The 21,051-nt window shown below is 43.6% G+C and overlaps 2 protein-coding genes across 3 annotated transcripts; one reads left to right on the forward strand and one right to left on the reverse strand.

Moving 5' to 3' along the window:
• The first annotated feature begins 2,117 nt into the window (after window positions 1–2,117).
• On the forward strand, window positions 2,118–11,976 carry alas2 (aminolevulinate, delta-, synthase 2). Of its 2 annotated transcripts, none has more exons than XM_062540933.1 (11): window positions 2,118–2,252; window positions 3,711–3,891; window positions 4,648–4,818; window positions 5,333–5,416; window positions 5,728–5,950; window positions 6,513–6,697; window positions 7,282–7,461; window positions 8,326–8,490; window positions 9,712–9,980; window positions 10,441–10,603; window positions 11,090–11,976. In XM_062540933.1, exons 2-11 carry the CDS (start codon window positions 3,726–3,728, stop codon window positions 11,248–11,250), a joined length of 1,767 nt encoding a protein of 588 aa, XP_062396917.1. In that variant the 5' UTR covers window positions 2,118–2,252; window positions 3,711–3,725; the 3' UTR covers window positions 11,251–11,976. The 2 variants fall into 2 exon arrangements, with proteins under 2 accessions (XP_062396917.1, XP_062396916.1); XM_062540932.1 differs by lacking the exon at window positions 2,118–2,252 and adding an exon at window positions 3,086–3,149.
• Window positions 11,977–13,396: 1,420 nt separating this feature from the next.
• Window positions 13,397–20,632, reverse strand: LOC134087439 (large neutral amino acids transporter small subunit 1-like). The gene is made up of 11 exons (XM_062540934.1): window positions 20,431–20,632; window positions 18,755–19,246; window positions 17,710–17,835; window positions 17,194–17,299; window positions 16,949–16,993; window positions 16,719–16,842; window positions 16,365–16,468; window positions 15,932–16,028; window positions 15,446–15,595; window positions 14,734–14,908; window positions 13,397–14,100 (listed from the first exon to the last, which is right to left on the reverse strand). Exons 1-11 carry the CDS (start codon window positions 20,492–20,494, stop codon window positions 14,033–14,035), a joined length of 1,551 nt encoding a protein of 516 aa, XP_062396918.1. The 5' UTR covers window positions 20,495–20,632; the 3' UTR covers window positions 13,397–14,032.
• Window positions 20,633–21,051: the final 419 nt, after the last annotated feature.

Here is a 21,051-nt window from a genome sequence, read left to right on the forward strand (position 1 = left end):
GTATGAGAGAGAAAGAGAGGAAGAGAGAATTCTTATGCTTATGCATTTTTATAAAGCCACATTGCATTGAATTTGAATTGTGGGGAGGGGGGAAGTTGCGGTATAAAAATGATTTTGTGTGTCAGCTTAATTTAGATTTGTGTTAATTTCAGAAGTCACACGCTGTGGATAAATGTGGAATTCCTGGTATGTAGATTGCAGGATTACTACTCTGCTTGTGACTCCCCTGTTCAACCGGATTTAGACCACAATATCCGCAAAATCATTTCTATCACACTTTCAGTATTATGATCATATTATGTACGCAAAAGAACCCTCTGGATGCCACCTTGACAGTGTGTTTTAGATGCAGTTGATCTATTTTGTAAAACCCTTAGAGGTACATATTAGTGTGTCAGATATCTTAATTTCACCCAGTTCCTGTGTGTGTTCACTGGTCAGTAAATCTGCTGTAAAGCTGTAAGGTTTGGAGGCCAACACTTCAGGCTGGGTCAGCACACTGCGTCTCAACTCTTTGGCCCATGCACGGGGCTGCCTGAGCTCATTGGCACTGTGATGGGCGAAACATGCTCTTTCTGCTTAAAAGCTCGAGGGCAGCTATGCCCTGCCCTCTCCTTCAAAAGAGACGAGACGTACGTTCGTCATGTGCAGTGCAAAGAGAGGTGAAAATCAAGGTGAGCTCAGTCTGCTGAACGAAAGAGCATCTGTAATGTCAAGATATAGGTGCCTGTTTGGCCTTTATTCTGCACCATACATGTTTACAGTAATCTGGATATTTTGAAATGGCCATATCAATCTAACAAACATTCAAATGACGGTTATGAGTAAACCTCAGTTTTAGGTTTCTCCAGTCCCATAATGTTTGATTGAATTGAAATTTGATTACAATGAAATCAACCAACAATAGATGAGCTCGGCAAACTTTGACCACATGTTACAAAAAATCCACAAATTTGGCAATGTGCTGGACTATTAATGACACTGCTGTCATCACAGATTGCTGTTGCTAACTGTGTGCACTGACTAAATCTTTGATCATGTTATGTTTATAACCTCAATGACAGGGTCTCGGAGGCCGCTCTGTGAGTGATGTTTTTTTGCACACAAACAATGCTTTGTTGGTGTTGTTTTTCTTTGATGTTTAATAGGCTGCTGTGGGAACCTAGCCCCCCTAGCACAAAGCATTTAACACCTCTCCTGAACTAAAAAAATAATGTGGAGAGCCACACTGACTTTAATATGTGATAAATGCATGACTTTAACATGTGTCATGCAGGTCCAGTTCATGCCATTCTATTATGTCTACAAATTAATGATGCCATGATCATGCCATTTGGGCAGGGATAGAAGGTGACATGGGGTGAGTGAAAGAGAAAAAAACTAAATCTAGTTAAAAGGTGTAATAATTTAGTCTATGGTGCAGTTGCTTTGGTTAGAATATTGCTTAGGCCTACATGATCATATAAAATCGTGTATGACCCATGACATAAGACAACTTTTTAGTAGTTCAACTTCAAAAGAGCACTGATCAAATGCTGCAGGAGACGAAGGGCAAGGAAGAAAAGCCAATGAGTAACTTCTCTGAAATAATGACTAACCCTCGCGTCCACTCGCTTTTTTTTCAATTGATAATTCCACGGTGTTCTCAGTGTTCTGTGTTCTCAGTGTTCTCAGTGTTTTCCTTCTTTAGATCATCTCATCTCTCCAATCCGTCAGTTATTTAACCATTTAGCATGCCATTTTCCAGTTTGTAAAAAGTGAACAGTGAGTGATTCTTCTGTAGCCTAACACTTTATGTATTGGTATTTGGGTTGGAGGAAGAAGGGGCTTTTAGAGCATTTTTAAAATATATATATATTTGTGGGTTATATACAGTATGTCCTCAAAGTATATTATGAAGACAGCGTTGGTTTACTGAAGGGTATAGGCCTAAATTAAGACCAACTGTTTTAACCCCAGTTTAGGGTATGTGAAATTATAAGTACACATTTTTAAAATGTGTCACTTTGTTGACCTATTTCAGTTTCTTATTTGTGTGTTCACTACCTTCCATACAAAGCTCATCGGCTCATAAGTAGGCTATATGGCTCACACTCACACCACATCTCCCTGACTGACTGAAGAGGGAGGGAACGGCAGATGCTAATTTGGCCAATGAGTTCATTGTAAAACGTCACATCTTAGTAGCTTTTCTGTCAGCAGTGTCACTATTCGATAGCTGTTCGAAGTTCGTCCTCAGTGTAGGTCAACAGGTGAGAGTTGCTTGTTATTTGTTATTTTATATCGATTATTTAGATGCGTATATCTTGATCTTTAATTCGCCTATAGGCTGTGCATTGTACTCAATTAAAATTGTTACATTTTGAGTTTGTAGTCTACTTTGAATTATGGAGGTGGGAAAGAATTGCTGCACTCAAACTTGTTCATAAATATGTGATTGTACAAACATAATACCCTAAATGTGCTGAGCAGACAAATCGGCAGATAAATGTGTGCTTTCAGTGAAAATGTTTTGATAACAATCGTTTGACCTAAAGATGACCCCTAACCACAAAAACAAACCACAGGTTGAGATATCGCTCGACCGCAAAACAATGAGAGAACTGTGGCCTACAGCATTCAGGCATGGGGGGAATTGGGGTCACCAGTAGGACTAGCATCAGTGACAGTTGAATTAATAGTGGAGTAAATGATTTTTGTACATGTAACATTAGAAACAGTAATTAGACTACAACGTATATTATTTTCGTAGAGAACACTTATCAACACTATATGCTATTGAAAACGTCAGCTAAAGTAGTATAAGAAAAGTGTTGTATTATACTGAACAAATACTTTAACTTCTCGAACTTTCTCGAACTTTCGCCTGCGTTTTTACTGTGTTTATTGCCAAATCGTTGTTAATCGCGGACCTTCTATGGTGTGACGCGAACTCAAAACTTCAGAACCCCAGAGCATGGACAGCGCCAGCTGCGTGCACGAGATAAGCGCTATCAGGCACGCCCACCACAGTGGCGCGCCCATGTGGCAATACAGAGCTATCGGAATCACTCTGAATTTTGGTCCTCAAGACGAACTCAGATCAAAGTGTCACCTTAGGCTACTGGAGTATACACACATCGTATGTTTAGGCCCACCAGCTGAATGAAGTTAGTTCTTTTATCACTTTTTAACTGCCTGTCACTTAAAATGTCTTAAATCTATCTTGTCTGGATCACTCATTCAGATGATATTTTGTAGCCTACTACTGTCCTTTGATTACTTTCAAGAGTTTGCAGTTACCTGCTGATGTCTTGTTTACATCAAGGAATACCAAAAGGGTTTGTTAACGTTGTATTTGAATAACGTTTAGTACAGCAAATATTGATAAATGTGACTGGTAAGCTAGTTAACCACAACCAGTAGCATGATATTTAGGGCTACTGAACAGCTAGGTGATATATTCGTTTGCATAACTTACATTCTAGAGATGGTCTACAAAAGTTTAACATTTTTTGTTTTGTTAAGTGTCCGTCTCAGGGGCACATTGGTGGCAAATTCACAACCTTTCAGTGGCCCATTAGGAAGCCCAGATCCACAACCACTAGACAACCTCCACCATGTGCACTGACATAAAGACAGCCAACTGTACTAACTAACAAACTAACTCTGAATTCAGTCAATCTGAAATGTATTACATCACTTTGTAACAACATCATCTGTTTTTGCAGACGAGCAGAGAAATCATGTCTGCGTTTCTGCATCACTGCCCCTTCCTGAAGACGGCCTCGCGCCCCTTCGTGCGAAGTGCGGGCAAAGCTCTCTTCTCCATGGCCGACCGATGCCCCATCATCACCCGTCATATCAGCACCACAACTGTCCTGCCCACCTCACCCAGCTCACCTGAGAAAGGTACGTGTCTAACTATACTGGGGTGCGTTTCCCAAAACCATAGTTGCTAACCTGTTAACAACTTAGTTGGTTGGCAATGGGAAATTACATCGCAACCAACACACTTGCTAATTTAGTTGGCAACTATGGTTTTGGGAAACGCACCCCTAACTACTGACTTCACCTGAGTGCCAGGATGTTGGTATAAGTCTATACAGTGTCTCCAAATGCTCTCACTGCAGAGGAACACCTATTAAGGGTCTAGCATGGATGGCTGCTGCGTACAATCATGGTGTACGCTTGGCAATTGACATCTTGATATGTCAAGTGCAGTATACAGTACATGTGACATTAATGACAATAATATGTTTTATTTGTATAGCGCCTTTCTCAACCGCCGGGTCACTTCACAGAGCAGCAAACATGACAGCAATGCAGACAGAACATAAATTTACCATAGACAGAGATGACACCATAACATCATAGCAACAAAACAATGAAAGTCAGCATTAAATGTATACGTGTATGTACAGTATATGTAAATGTACTGTATGTGTCTATGGATGTAGTCGCATGTATATGTAAATGTGATGTGTGTGTCTGGATGTAGCAGGCCGGGTATGAAGTGTGTGTACTGTATGTGTCTATGGATGTAGCAGGGTATGAAGTGTGTGTACTGTATGTGTCTATGGATGTAGCAGGGTATGAATTGTGTGTACTGTATGTGTCTATGGATGTAGCAGGGTATGAAGTGTGTGTACGGTATGTCTTATTTAGCCCAGTCTCCGGTCATGGGGGTCCAGAAGCGCTACCTGTCCCAGGCGGCCACCCAGGTGGCTGAGTCCGTGGCCAAAGGCTGCCCCTTCGTGTCCTCCCAGCAGCTGGGCGTGGTCAAGGCCAGCGAGGAGGTGCAGGAGGATGTCTTTGGCAACGCTTCGAAAAACACAGGTATCACTCACACACACGCACACACACACACACACACACACACACACGCTCAGTCGCTTGCACATACACACACACACACACACACACGCACGCACGCATGCATGCACATTCACACACGCACAGTCGCACGCACACACACACACACACACGCACGCACGCACGCACGCATGCACGCACGCACACCCTGCATTTGTAACAGGGTAATAAATTATATTCAAACATACTGTAGAAAACCCTAGAAAATGCCACTCCCATTGACCAGATTGTCTCCACATCATGTGTAGTCTAACAGAGCATGTCAATGGGAAAGAGAATGGAGAGGAATGGTGTTTTGGTTTTCATAGGTCATGGGTCTGCCCTGAAATCTGAGAGACTTTTTCTCTTGAGACCAATACCACAACAATAATGTGTCAACACTGACCTGTCTCTCTCTCTCTCCCTCTCTGTCTCTGTCTCTCGCTCTCTCTCTCTCTCTCTCTCTCTCTCTCTCTATCTCTATGTGTGTGCTAAACAGAGTTGGTGAGCACTCTTCAGGCAGGCATGGAGGTCGGCTCCCCTCAGGGGCTGGCTCCCTCCCACCTCCTCAAAGATAACATGGGTGAGTTGACGTGTGCAGCACCACAGATAGCTTTTCTAATGAAAGACAGATACACACGATCCCTCCCATTTATAAGAACATCTACCCTCACTTTCTTCAATATTAACTCAGTAGATATTGGTATGGCTCCATTGAATGTTAAATGTCAAATTACCTTACTTTTGATTGAGAATTTCTGAAAGCATATTATATTTGATTTATATTATTTACAATATAATAATTGGAATATAATATACTATGTATATAGTGTTTATATACTGTAGTGGTTGTCTTAAACAAAGGTTTTACCATGGTTACTCAATGTTTGTTAGAGGGCCCGAGTTTTGACTACGATACATTCTTTGAGAAGAGGATCCATGAGAAGAAGAGTGACCACACCTACCGCATCTTTAAAACCGTGAACCGCCATGCCGACACCTTCCCCTTTGCGGATGACTACTCTGTTACTGGGCGGGAGGGGAGCCAGGTGTCTGTGTGGTGTAGCAATGACTACCTGGGCATGAGTCGCCACCCGAGAGTTGTCGGGGCCATACAGTATGTGTTTCCAAGAGAACTTTCTAGAACTTAAACAAAATTTAGCCCATGCAGTCTTAAAGGTCACAGATAATTGACACAAATACACTCCCCACATTCCACCACATTTCATTATGAGAATGACAGAAGAATGTGGAATGTATTGTGTGTGTTGGAATATGCTTCACTGTTTCCTCTTAGAGTTTTAGTATATTATTTATGATTAATTCTTTTTTTTAGAGCCCCTGAATGTTTTGTAAGATTAGTTTTTTTTCATTCTTCCTTTATTGAACTCTCTGCACCGATAAAGGTCATTAAGATATATTAATTCCAGAGGTGGAAAACTCCAGCTTCAGAAAGTAAAAATCCAATCATGTATTGGTTCTACCCATGTATTGGTTCTACCCGTGCACTTCCAACACAGATGATCTCATCAATTAGCTGCTTTACTTGGCTGAAGAGTTGTGCTAATTAGAATCAGCTGGTTTAAATGAATGGTTGGCACAGATATGTGGTAGGACTTTTACTTTCTGAAACTGGACTTTTTCACCTCTGATTAATTCACATGAATTCATCCTGTCAGGGATGCTCTGAAGAAGCATGGCGCTGGGGCAGGGGGCACCAGGAACATCTCTGGCACCAGTAACTACCACGTGATGCTGGAGCAGGAGCTGGCTCGCCTCCACCAGAAGGGCGGCGCTCTTGTGTTCTCCTCATGCTTCGTGGCCAACGATTCAACACTTTTCACGCTTGCCAAAATGCTTCCTGGTAAGAAAAGTTGATGAAATTGCTTTTTCGGAATTACTGGCAAATATATTTTTAAAGGTGACATAGAATGGAAATCATTTTTTTTCTTGGTTTTCATGAATTATGAGAGGTTGTGCATAAACAAAGAGCTATCATGAACATGAGGTATGGTTGTGCCCTCCTTCATAATATGAGAATCTTGAACTTAGAAATAGACACTAAAACATGGGCGAATTAGAAAAGAGCCTGCTTGTGATGTCAGATATCGCAAAGCCATTGAAGTTCAATTGGGGTTGCCAAAGACGGCGCCATTTAGTCAAACAGACCATTTCAATACCCAGCCTAAATATATGGTTTTAATTAGTCTTGTAAAATTGCAATTGAGTTTATTTATTTTTTAAATCAAAGTTGAATATATACTATTTTAACATCAGAGAACACAGTGCAATACTCAATTCATCCATTCTACGTCCTCTTTAAAGGTTTCATTGACTTTCAGTTAGACACTAGAAAATACAGCACTGGATTAACTCTTCTAATTTAGCTTGTTACATTAGATGTCTCCTACTGTGTTGAGTATTAATGATTGTGTGTCTATCACACAGGTTGTGAGATCTATTCAGACATGGGGAACCATGCCTCCATGATCCAGGGCATCAGGAACAGCAGTGCCAAGCGTTTCATCTTCCGCCATAATGACCCCCGCCACCTGGAGGAGCTGCTGAGCAAATCAGACCCTAAGACCCCGAAGATTGTAGCCTTTGAGACTGTGCATTCTATGGATGGTGGGTCCATAGTCATGTGAACAGTCTTATAACATACAAACCTAGATCACATTTCTGGATGTTAACAAAGTAAAAACTTTTGTTGAGGACCGAAACAACGTCAATCAGTGGATTGTAGTTTTACTCAAAATTACTCAGATTAACATAACTCTGATCCCCAAAGAAATTCTATGCTCATTATCATCCAAAAGTAGACCCTACAGTAGGTTGTTCTTTGACTGGAGTTGTCCTATAAACGTGCTGTAAGCAATAATAACCTTATAACATGAAACTGCACTGATATACTGTGTGCATGGATAACATGCACACAGGGATAGCAGGGATAACTTTAATCTCAGAAAGGCTTTGAATTATGCTGAATCTCTCATTTAACCTATACCAACATCAACACACAATGTATATGTTACATTTACAGTAAGTTGTCTTAGGAACACACTAAACAAAATAAGTCAACTAAAACAGCCTGGCCTGCTGTGCCAATTTCCGCCAAATTTACCAGTCACACAGCTAGTAGCATTTGGATGGGCAGATTAGCCTACTTACTGTTCTCAAATGTTTTGATTTTGGACTGCAATGCCCATTCAACGGTCACCTGATCTGGTAAACTTACATAGTGTGGTTATAGCCGATAGAGGGCCACAAATACAGCAAATGCAGAGGTGCCATTCACCCTATTACGAGTTGATGAACCACTGAAACAATTTTGGAAACATTATTTTAAGGTATAAAAAAACTCTTTAGTGTTGCTTTAAAATATCTGAGATCTCATCTAATGTTATGTCTGTGTCTGTGTGCTGTATTTGTGTAGAATATCTGAGATCTCATCTATTGTTATGCCTGTGTCTGTGTGCTGTATTTGTGTAGGTGCTATCTGCCCTCTGGAGGACCTGTGTGATGTGGCCCATAAGTACGGCGCCTTGACATTTGTGGATGAAGTGCACGCAGTGGGGCTGTACGGGGCGCATGGGGCCGGGGTCGGAGAGAGGGACGGAATCATGCACAAGATCGACATCGTCTCTGGAACACTGGGTTAGTAGGCTACAAACTTAGTAACTTACGTAATAATATCCCACATTTCACCTTTGAACACACCAAATCAAACAAATGTTAACGCTAATGTCACAGACTAAGGCCTCAGAAGTGATTTTGTTAGATGTAAGCTTACAACAACAACAACACATGCTTTTCAAGGCACCCACAGTGCTTTTCGATTGTATGCAGCAGCCTTCCATGCTTTTCGTGTGTCTTCATACAGTGAGAGTGATTTTGACAAGAAAAGCCTCGCTTATCAGAGCCCCCAGGCTAAGATAGGGTTGCGTTATCTCCTCCTATACTCCCCCGACCACTTCCACAGCGAACGTCACACATTAGTTCCACCCAAGACAGCTGCTGATGCTGGGGTGGATAGGCCTGATCTTCGCCACATCAGAGCCATGCTAGTTCCTGGAATAGCTTTGTGTGTAGAGGCCCATTCTCTCCACCTACTTTCTCCGTAATTTATGACTCAACACACACACATTCTGTCAGTATTCTACTATTTACATTTTGAAACAGCACTCTGATAGGCCCAGCTTCTAAGATGTCCAGGGTCTGTTTTCAATGTTTGCTAAAAGAAAAAATATGACTGCACACATGGTACACCCTCCCCTACACATAACTATTACATTTGTGGTGTTCGGGTCTACTGGAGTGTAGTGTAGGTGCTATGTACCTTAAAGGGGCCATACTGTATTATGCAAAACTATTATGACTTTTTGTTGGTTAGTTGAGAGAGTCAGAAATCTTCCTTATTGAGATGTCACAATGGGAAATTTGAATATTACAACCCCCAGAGCCGTATAGGGCACTGACTACCCAACCCCATCTGAAAATTCCCACCCACTAAGGTAGAAACTTCCTGTTGAAAATCCTCCATGTTGGTCGTAGTTGTTTCCAACAGTAGGCTGGTCTACACAATACATCCAAAAGTCTTTTACGCAACTGACATCATCAAACAGAAACTTTCCAGGACATGTCTCTATTCAAGCAATATGACACAAGTGAGCCATATGGCACTGTTCCATCGACTTGTATTTGTATTTAATACAGCGAGTCTAGCTACAAGAGTCTAGCTTATGTCAAAAGGTTTCTTCGCATTCGGTTGTTAATTTTATGTCATTTTTGGGTGTTTAAAGTAAAAGAAACTCCACACTGCACCTGCATGGACACTAACAGGTGTAACCCGTTTCCTCTGTTTCTCCTCTGATGCAGGGAAGGCGTTTGGCTGTGTGGGGGGCTACATAGCCAGCAGCGCCGCCCTAGTGGACACCATCCGCTCCTTCGCCGCCGGCTTCATCTTCACCACGTCGCTGCCGCCCATGGTGCTGGCGGGGGCGCTGGAGTCGGTGCGGGTGCTGGGCAGCCCCGAGGGCCTGCTGCTGCGCCGGGCACACCAGCGCAACGTCAAACACATGCGCCAGCTCCTCATGGACGTCGGCCTGCCCGTCATCAACTGCCCCAGCCACATCATCCCCATACGGGTGAGATTTACTGTTGTAAAAATGTATTGTTGTAAAAATTTGTTGTTAGAATGTATTGTTCTTAAAAGCTTAAAAATGTTTTTGTAAGTCGCTTTGGTTAAAAAGCCAAAGGTAGCCTAATGTAATGTAATATAATGTAAAAGAGGCACCTCTGTAAGGCCTCACCATGGCAACCTATAAGCCCACATGCTTCGGGATATTGTCCTCCGATGAGCCATGTTTGGGCCGATGGGCCAGTTTTATCTTCAAAAAACGGGGACATAGTGTAGGTAGTTTTTCTGTATTTTCCCGGGGACAGGCCACCAAAAACAGGGACTGTCCCCTGAAACCCCCCGGGGACGTCTGGTCACCCTCCTGAACAGACCTTCTCTAAGGTCAGACTTCCATGTTCCTCTCTGCTGCCTCCACTCCATCGCTAAAAGTGCTGTGGTGTGTGTGTGTGTGTGTGTGTGTCCCTCAGGTTGGCAACGCAGAGCTGAACTCCAAGGTGTGCGACATCCTGCTGGAGCGTCACAACATCTACGTCCAGGCCATCAACTACCCCACCGTGGCCCGCGGGCAGGAGCTGCTGCGCCTGGCTCCCTCACCCTTTCATGAGCCGGCCATGATGGAATTCTTCACACGTAAGCCTCCAGACAATATGCTTTATGCTTTGTGAGGGAGAATGTATAGAGTGCCGGTCATTAACGGAAAGTAAGGCCCCACAGGGCGAAGGTCTGGCTTCGTCTTGAAGGGAATTATTTTCCGATAATGACCAGTGTTCTATATATTATCCCGGTTATTACATGGCTACTTGCCAAAAGGAAATGATAATCTTCTCATGAGAACAACCGTCTGTTAAACAGAAATATCAAAATATTAGCTTTAAGATAACAACACAATGCCTTGTTATGGTCTATGCTGTTTATATATGAATATGACTCTGTGCATTCTGCTGAAGGGGTGTGGAGATTGGGCCTGTCATGTGATGTTGATGTGTGTGTGTGTGTGTGTGTGTGTGTGTGTGTGTGTGTGTGTGTGTGTGTGTGTGTGTGTGTGTGTGTGTGTGTGTGTGTGTGTGTGTGTGTGTGTGTGTGTGTGTGTGTGTGTGTGTGTGTGTGTGTCTGCAGAGAAACTGCTGGAGGTTTGGCAGGAGGTGGGCATGCCTCTCAATGGCCCAGCAATGGCCTCCTGCAACTTCTGCGACCGCCCGCTGCACTTTGACCTCATGAGTGAGTGGGAGAGGTCCTATTTCGGAGGAATGGATCAGTACATCACCGTGTCGGCATAGACACACACAAGCCAAAGAAAAGGAGGAAGGGACCAAAATACAGTAACATGTTGTCATTGTCATAACTGATGCTAGTGTGTTTTGGTGAAGCTGCACATCTGTTCTGTCATCTCATCCCACACCGTTCCCCCACCTCAAACAGTCTAGAGAGTCCTCACCAGTCCCTTACTGTTACAAAACCCAGGAGGACAGCTTCACCAAAACATGCAAAAGCTCCATTAAGAACACGTCACTTCACTTAATTTAAGTAACTGCCGTCTGTGTAGATACATTCACAATTTCTAGGGCCTGTTAAGGATGCCTATTGCATATGTGAGTAAATGTTAAGCTTTTTTTTATTCTTTCATTTCATCATACCTGCACATGAGCACTTTTTATTGCTCTAAAGATCATGGAAAGTCTAAAATGATTATGTCCTGTCATTAATTGTAAATGGACTTCTGTTAGTCCTATATTTGCCCGTTTCCAAGGTGAATTTTATTCAGAATTATGTTTTCATAGATGAAGAGTGCATCTGTCAAAATGTGTGTGTGCTGAAGAGGTATTTGAGGTGTCTGGAGTTATGTTATCTTGTTGCTTAATGTTAATTTCATGAATATTACAGAATTGGATGTATACATTTTAGTCCCTGAAGTCTCAATGAACATGTGTACCTTACCATTGCTTGTGATGTGTTGTTAATGGAACAGAATGTACTGAATACAATAAAAAGGGATTGGACAACTATTTGCTTCTCAGTAAAATTTTAATTGAGTTTCTGCCATCAAGACTGACATTCAGATTAAAAGTCGAAAGTCGAAAGGAGAGATTTTTTTTTTTTAAATCTTGTGTTACGATACAGCAACATTCAGCAAGTAATACAAACATTACAATCACAGGTTGGACTCGTGTCCTTCTCCCGTACAATGTTGTGCGTTGCGTCCTCAACCTCTTCGTACTCTTACTAATGCAGTCTGATGATGCCAACTCAACTATAGGCTCTGCCGCCAGGTCCAGCTTTTGACTAAAAAGGTCACATAATGTAAACGTACAACTAATGTCTAAAAATGACTCGTAAAAATATAAAAAGCAAATGATCTTAATGTAGAAAATTGACACACAAATTTCACAATGGGTCTGTTCGACAGAGCAACTTAAGAAAACAAGCTGTTTCACTGCCTCATGCTCCTGTTTACATTATTGTTGGGAGGTTTTCTTCATATTTCAACGAGGTACAAAAACTAATTGTCCACATATTAAGAAAAACACAGAGATAGTGTCATTTATATGAAGAAAACCTTGCCCAACGATAGCATAAACAACAAAACAACAACAACAACAACAACACAAACTACCATTTTGGACAAAAGAAGAACTTGCTCGAGACACAGCCACAGAGGTTTCCCCATTTCAGTCCATATTCTTTTTTTGTGCTTATACTCTTCCCTCTGCAGCTGTGTTCATAACTACTCTGATTATCTTGAAAAAGAGGCCTGCTCAAAGTACAGCTACTGCCGCAGAGTTCACTTTTGTCCAAACGTGTAAACATAGGGGACAGCGCCCCCCTATGAGAAGGTGCAGGTATATCATCACTGGAAAGAGGTACAGAGACTGAAGCTCTGCCACTGCAAAAAAAAACAGATAGCAGGCCTCTGTCCTTTTCTGAAAATATGAGCTCCTTTGAATAGTGTACAGTTTGTGTGTTTGCAGTTGTCAGGTCACATTTAGGCTGGTGTTTTGGAAAATCATAATAAAAAACACGCATCCAAGTAATCTCAGTAAGGAGACCTTCTAGATCTTCAAGTAATTGGCGTCTTTTCTCTCAAAACTATCAAGCTGATGCAGACATTTCTAACGAAAAGATGAAGCCTTAAAAATGGCAAACTAAAGATGTTAAACTGTTAGTAGTGAGAAATGGACCAAAGCAACACAGGTTAGTATGAGGTCAGCCACAGTATCAACTGAAATGAAATATGGGATTAAAAATGAAGCACCTTGACTGCCTTAGCATTTTCCTCGTGTAGAATGTATGAGGTAATTTCTACAGACGTGGATAATTTCCCCCAGTTTATAATGGGAAATAAGACAGAAGAGGTTGAGGGAGATTGATTGATCTGATTGAATAAAAACAAAACTACCCTGTGAGTTTATGTGGCTCTCCCCTTGTTAAGGTTTAACCCCTCCCCCCACACACACACACACACGCATACACACCAGGCATGCCCAGAGCAATCACTGCTCAATGCTCAACCTACCAGCCAAGAATATACTCTGGTGCAAAAGAAACATTTATGCTTAGAGACATAATAGTCTACAGAGAAGTGCTGCGCTGGCATTCGGCTGTGAATGCAAATGTGTCTACATTTACAGTAGCTCTATGCAGACACCACATCTCTACGGGTGCTGGGGCCTGAATAGACCTGGGCGACCGGGCTCCAATGTGGGGTTCGTTTGTGCAGCTTGGGGGTTAAAGGGGCGGACACTGATTTAGGCTGAGCTGCAACTCGAAACTGAGCATCAGTCACGCTGAGCTCTGATAAACATGACCAACCGTAGAGACTCCGAACCACAGCAGAGTTTATCTTGTGTGTCTACTGATCGAGTTGTGGTGGTGTGACTGAAATACTGGATGTCTTCGTTACGTGAGAAAAGTAGGAGGAGGAGGACAAAAGAAATGAACAGATTTACCTGAAACCACAGAGACAAAACACAATGCCACTTCTCTTTGACTTCAACACAAATATGACAAACGATGGCAAGAGCGCAGAGTCTTGTCGATCACCCGTCCCGAGCTCTGATCGGATCACTCTTTCGTATCCCGCTCCTCTGGAACGGCCAAGAAAACCTTCTGGCAGAACAGGGTGAAGATTTCTGTGGGGAAATCCAGCACATCATCACATCACTCATCTCTGACATTTGACAATCAATCAGTCACCCATTTTGTTAATCCCCTCCTCTGAATCCAAAACATCCTATCATTAACCTTTCTTCTTTCTGTCTTCTTCAATCATTTTCAAGTAGTTTGATACATTACTGGCTGTGTTTCCTCACTCCTAAACGATTTAATCAGACTCTTGATGAATGTGTTGCCTTTCAGAGAAGGCAGATACCTGTAGCCTTCACTTGCATGTAGTACAGACACTATGACACACTTATATTTACATCCATTATGCTCCATTTTCTTTGTATTCTCTTCACACACACATATTCTCCAGTGCTTGAATCAAGCACCTGTGTGCAACCAATATAGGGTGACCAGACGTCCCCGGTTTCAGGGGACAGTCCCTGTTTTTGGTTGCCTGTCCCCGGGAAAATGCAGAAAAACTACCTATGTCCCCATTTTTTGAAGATAAAATTTGTATATATTTCAATCAGATTGATAGTCAAACTGAAAATGTCCGCCCTTTTTGGGATTATGTCCCCGGTTTTGGTCTCGGACATCCGATCACCTTAAAAACAAAAAATCAGATCGTCTGCGATTCTGCGATCGTCTGCGATTCTTACCAAGGACCTTCTGCACCGTGCGAGGCTTCTCCCACTTGTAGCCCAGCAGGTAGAAGGGGATCCCGGAGAGGATGATGCCCGAGCCTACCAAGCACTCGAAGGGGGCGGCCCAGAAGGACACCACCACCATGAAGGCGCAGCCGATCACAAACGCCAACGGCACCACCAGTGGGATCTGAACCGACACAATCACACAGTCAATCAGGCGCACCTCAGCAGAGTTAGAAGCAAATCATCAGCAGACACACTCATATCAACTCACATCAATCTATAAGTAGCGACCACCATTGTTTAGCATTCTCTAAACTAATACGAGCAGCTTCAGGAGCTAAGCTGTGGGCGTTTGTTTGGTGGGGTGGTGGAGAGGGTGGGCCACATAGCCCATCTTGAGAAGAGGGGGGGGATAATAAAACAGCCCCCCCCCCCCCCAACCCCCAACTCCCCAATCCTCACAGTCGAAGTGTTACTGAGCAGAAGGAGATTAGGCTGACTGTGCCGAGGCCCTCAACAGCTACTGCTGAGCCAGGCGTCATCTGCTCAGTGGCGTGGAGTCCAACGCTGAGGCAGGGTTAGCATGCCTGATTAGCGAAACGCTGCACCTCCAGGTGCAATTAGGTACTGTAGCCTGGGACAGGTTGATAAATGCCCAGGTGGAGTGAGCGTTACCTGGTAGCGGTGGTACAAGGCTGTTTTGAGAAGTGCGGTGACTGACCTTGATGGGCCTGCGGAGGTCAGGTTTGGTCCAGCGCAGCCACAGCATGCCAGCGATCGCCATGCCGACGCACAGCCACGTGAAGAAACTGAAGAGGTTGATGACGGAGAAGATGTCCTTAGACAGCGCGTAGAACATGGACAGGCAGCACTGAGATGGAGAGAGAGGGAGGGTGGGGAGAGAGAGAGAGAGGGAGTGTGGAGAGAGAGAGAGATATTGATGTTATTTGTATCACTACTGTGGCAACGCTGTAACAAACAGTCATGCTAATAAAGCACGCTTTGAATTTGAATTTGAATTTGAGAGAGAGAGAGAGAGAGATAGGGAGGGTGGGGAGAGAGAGAGAGAGAGGGAGTGTGGAGAGAGAGAGAGAGTCTTTAGCAACTGAGGTGTGGCAGGAGGCCCGTGTGACAGTAATGGGATTCCTTTTGTCAGTAGAATGGCGAGACTGAGAGGCAGAGTGGCCATCTCACGGTGGGGACTTACGGTGAAGATGAGGGAGGGCACTGGAGTGAAGAGGTCGGTGTGAACCAATCCAAGTGCGGCAGGCAGCTGTCCCTCACGAGCACCCGCATAAAACAGCCTGATAACACAGCATTGGCTAATTTTATCTCAGTTTATTAATAACTGCTTCCAAAAAAAACCTCACCCTCTGATGGGTGAACACTAGGGCTGTATTGTCTGAAACGCTGTGAGGCAAATATGGCTATATCTCCATGGCGCTAGCACTTCATCTTACTTTTATGGTGATATTTGCTAGCAAAATACCACAGTTGGTTTGGCTAACTATGGCTAAGTTTGTGTGAAAGCTTCAGTTAACCAGAGCTATGTTAACCATCCCAAGTGTGGGAAACTCACTAAGTTAATTGTGGTTCTATTATGCAGGGCAGATGTCTTGGAGGGAGTGGGCTTACTGTACCTGGCTGATGTGAACAAACTGCCATTCACTGCACCAAAACAGGACAGCCCCACAAAGACGGGAATGATCCAGGACATCACACCCAGATGGTACTCCCCGAAAGCCTGTAAATTGTTGAAAAGATTCAGAAATCAGTCACTATCTCTGGACACAGGCCACAGGTTCATGATCATGAACATCACCTAGCATAATCTAAATACATATACAACATATATTTTAAGTTAAGTTTAAGTTAAGTTTACAAATCTACCCGTCAAAATAGTTTCTATTATTTATTTAATAATAGACAGTATTTGCCTACAGTATAATAAGCCAGTTGTATCCCAAACGATTCCCCCCGTCAGTCAAACCTACCACAGCGACCGCTTCAGACTCCACCATGACCTGTGGAGGGATGGTGGTGAGGTACGCCATATTGGTCAGCACGTACACCACAGTTACGATGGGCATGCTGATGATGATTGACAGCGGTAGGTTCCTATAGGAGACAGCAGATATGAAGAGGAAACGGAGGGGGTCAAACGGACATCCTACACACATTTGTAATTCTCAGCGTGCTGGCCTGTCTTTCTGAAGATATTTACCTCTCTGGATTGATCATTTCCTCCGTGACGTAGTTCAGATAATTCCTGCAGACAAACATACAAATCTAAATCAATTTGCACATGCATGCAATTACTGTGACCACGTGATCTTGCACAGTTCCATGTAATGAAACGGTTCAGAGTGATTGTGTGCGCCATATAGCTTGTCAGTTGGATCGTTTATTCTGCTAATGTGAGGCCAGCCAATACCCCTGTCAGTGCCTCTTCCCCTCTGCCCCACTTACCATCCACCGTAGGCAAACAAGCCGCTGTACAGGGCCAGCACTATGTTGTCCACTCCCATTTTGCTGCCCTCAAACGCCAGCTTTGGAGTCAGGTAAGAGACATCACCTGTTTTGACAAAAATTATATGCATCATCTTGTGCAACACCAGAGAGTTGACAACACGTCACATGGATTTTTAATTTCATATTTCATATAGGAACGGCAGTGTCGTGGGCAGGAATTACTGTACGTCACATGACACCATTGTCTCCCTTTGAGAATTCATCACACCATTGTGCTATTGGTGGGAAACTCATTTCCCGTTGCCCAGAGTTTCTATGACAACTATCTGGCAGGGGTTAGGGCACAGGAATCTCTTTTGTTTTCACTGAGCAGATCTGAGGTCTCATTATTGCTCAGCACAACAACAACAACACCAACAGTCTCTCTGCCACGGCAGAAACAAATTACATTTCTAATACATCAAGCTCATATAAGGAAGATTAGGTCAAAGAGATGAGCTTATAGAAGAGTACCTGTTGCTATCTGAACAAAGCCAAAGAAAATGATGATGATGAGCGCGAGGAGCTTCGACGCTGTGAAGACATCCTGGACTTTGGTTGCCGCTCTGACACTGATGCAATTCACAAAGGTCAGCGAAGCTGCAGAGACAGAGAGGTCAGTCATCAGATGGGAATCCAAACGGGCTTAAAGCATTCAAACGGTTACTTCAAAAGCTCAGAGACCCAAAGTCCCATCTGAGGTTCAGTCACATAATACATATCTACAGTATGGTGCATTAAACACAGGGATGGACTGGTCAGGCTGACATTTTCAAATGAAATGTATTTAATGATTTTAAATGTCAGCATCTGGCAGTCCTCTCCTTGAGCAGTTTTGAACATCTTATCATCTACTTAACAGGTGTACTATGGTATTTATGATTCTTTCTGAAGTGGATGACAGTCGGTTTTGCAGAAGAAACTGCACAAATCAGAACAATTAACTTTCAGAATATCATGATTCATTATTCTGAAGTACTCACTCTTCTTCAACATGTGGGTGTGTATGTGTGTGCTTTCAGGCACTTCTCAAACTGATCCTTGTGACGATTATGATTCTGGAAGGTCTAGTAGTTGGGTCTCTAGACTCTGGGTCTCTTGGTCAAGTTCCTTTAACCTGATTGTTGATGGGATGTAATCATCAACTCACGGCACTGTTTTTGAAACCTTGGCTGACATGGCATGTTTTAGTGTGTTTTTAGGGTTTGAGTGGGATCGAGAAATGACCGTGGGTCAGATTCAAACCTGGGTCCTCCTGGTGGGTAGTTAGACCCAAAGAGGGTAAAGATGCTGCAGCCACTTGGGACACAGTGCAAGTCTGACAATATAAGGCCTTAGATACTATCATGAGATCCCTAGCACTTATCCACTCAGTAAATGTCTCAGGATCACCCCAAGTACTAAAGACTCAGAGGCCCCCAAAGACTCACTCACTTCGACATGAGCACACATCTCTGAGGACATTTGTTGAAAAGACGTGCCAAAGGGTGTTCCCTGAAATGTCCCTAAGGATACTCACTTAGGCAGAGGCAAGCAATCATCTTGGCCGGGTACTCCGGAACAGGGCAGACCGGGTAGACTGGCTTGAGCAGGTATGTGGCGAACACCAGGGACACCACGTATTGGGAGGACGGGCGGATGATCAGCATCTCCACCCACAGCTTGAGGAACGCCGCCAGCTCGCCATACACCTCCAGGATGTAGGTGTAGTCGCCGCCCGACTTGGTGATGGTGGTGCCCAGCTCGGCGTAGCACAGGGCGCCCATGGTGGACACGATGCCGCACACGGCCCAGACGATCAGCGACAGGCCCACCGAGCCCACCTCCTTCACCACGCCCGTGGGCGACACGAAGATGCCCGAGCCGATGATGGTGCCGATGATCATGCCCACGCCGTTGAAGAGCGTGATGCTCCTCTTCAGCTCGATCTTGTTTTTGGGGGCGGGGCCGTTCTCTTTGGGAGACTCTGCCATGGGCTGCTCCTCCACCACACTGCCCTCGTCTGCCGGGCCTTTGGTACCCAAAGAAGTCAGATTATCAATTGGCTCTGAGGTAGCACCAACATGCTCTCATAATTGATCGTTAAGGAAGTGTTCACGCCTTTAATATGGTAATCCTGATGAGAACATACATACTGTACACACACAGTTTTAAGAAGGTGCTATGTATTTGTGATGCTCAAAATACAGAATAAACAATAGATAAACAATAATGATGCAACATGCTTCAAAAACATGTACATTCTGTGTGCAGTTGTTCTTTATCTGAATTGTGTATGTGACAATAATGTCAATCTGTCTTTTTTCCTCATCATATATCTATAGATATATATCTATATCTATACACTACTACAAAGCATAATGTATATTTTATTGTATTCTATCGCTAACAGTGAAGTAGTAACAAAAAACAGTGCTTAGTCACTTTCCAGCTCCCTGCTTAAATGTTGAAATATTTTATTAATTACCAAAGCAAATATAGGCTATACAGTTGTAAAATTACTCCTTGTAGAGATTGTACATACTTTGTACATAATTTGTGATATTTCTTATTCAAATATGGATCATCACGAGTGAATTCTTATCCCATTATGATAAGATCCTACTCTCATTCCTCTTTATACTATCCTTCCAGTTATAAGCTGAGTAACGGCCGTACATATACTTTCTGGCCCTGCAATTCGCCATCAGCTTGTAAATTAATTCATAAATATTGTGTACCCAGTGATTTACAGATACTTGTTTATCAGATATTTTTACAGAAGGTATATTGTCCTTTGACTACATGAGCTGATTTCAAACCTGATCAGCTCACCAGACCTGTGCTTGTAATATATGGGTTGTCTACGGCTTGGACATTTCATTATCTTTTCACAATTTCAATATATTTTACATATATTGTTAAATTGGGCAGAAAATTGAACCGCTTTCTTGCCATTGATGCATTTTCGGTCGCCGGCACCTCTCAACATGTGCTCAGGCAACGCTGCTGCTACAACTTCAAGCAAAGCCACTTGAATAGAGGCTCACTGAGCTTAATTCCTTTCTGCCCGAGCCAAGGGAGCATGTGGCTCCATGCCTGATGCCTCTCACTGCCCCTGAGTAGCCAAAGCTACACGAGCAGCGCGCGCCGCGCGGCGCAGGAGGCAGCTGAGGTGCACCTGTGAGTGAAAGAGGGAATTAAGACTGCACCTACCCTCCATCTTCTCCTCCGTCACCTTGTTCACGCTCTCCCGGCTGCGGGATTTCAGCTCCGCCATCCTCTTTTCTCTAATGCTGTGTTCTGGCTCCTCCCTGGATTGCTTACATACAAACACAGGGCCACACACATGCGCATGCGGCCATGCGCACGCAGACACACACACACACACACACAGGCACGAATACACACGCGCGCGCCCTCTTACTCACACAAAGGAGACACTGGCGCCCCTCCTCCTCCCTCTGTCTCTCTATCCCCCTCTCCCCCTCTCCCTCCTCCTCCTCCTCCTTCTTCCCTGCGTCAGAGCAGAGGGATGCTCTAACGGCACATTTTTAACTTCTCAGTAAAATCCTTAATGTGCAAAAATCTGAGAATAAAGAAGACTGTATTTTCTATCCATTTCTGTGCTGTTATGACACAGATTTTTATGAACAGACATTTTGTTGGGATATTAATATTCGTATGCCTGATATCTCCCCTAGTGGGCTATAGAGGAATGGGAGAGATGGTTCATGTATTCCATGAGGACACATAACCCCACGTGACCAAATCTAATCATAATCATAAAAAACTGCTCTACCACCAGAACACACAACTTTTCACTATTCCTGTCAC

The sequence above is a fragment of the Sardina pilchardus genome, chromosome 7, assembly GCF_963854185.1.
Source record: "Sardina pilchardus chromosome 7, fSarPil1.1, whole genome shotgun sequence".
Taxonomy (NCBI): domain Eukaryota; kingdom Metazoa; phylum Chordata; class Actinopteri; order Clupeiformes; family Clupeidae; genus Sardina; species Sardina pilchardus.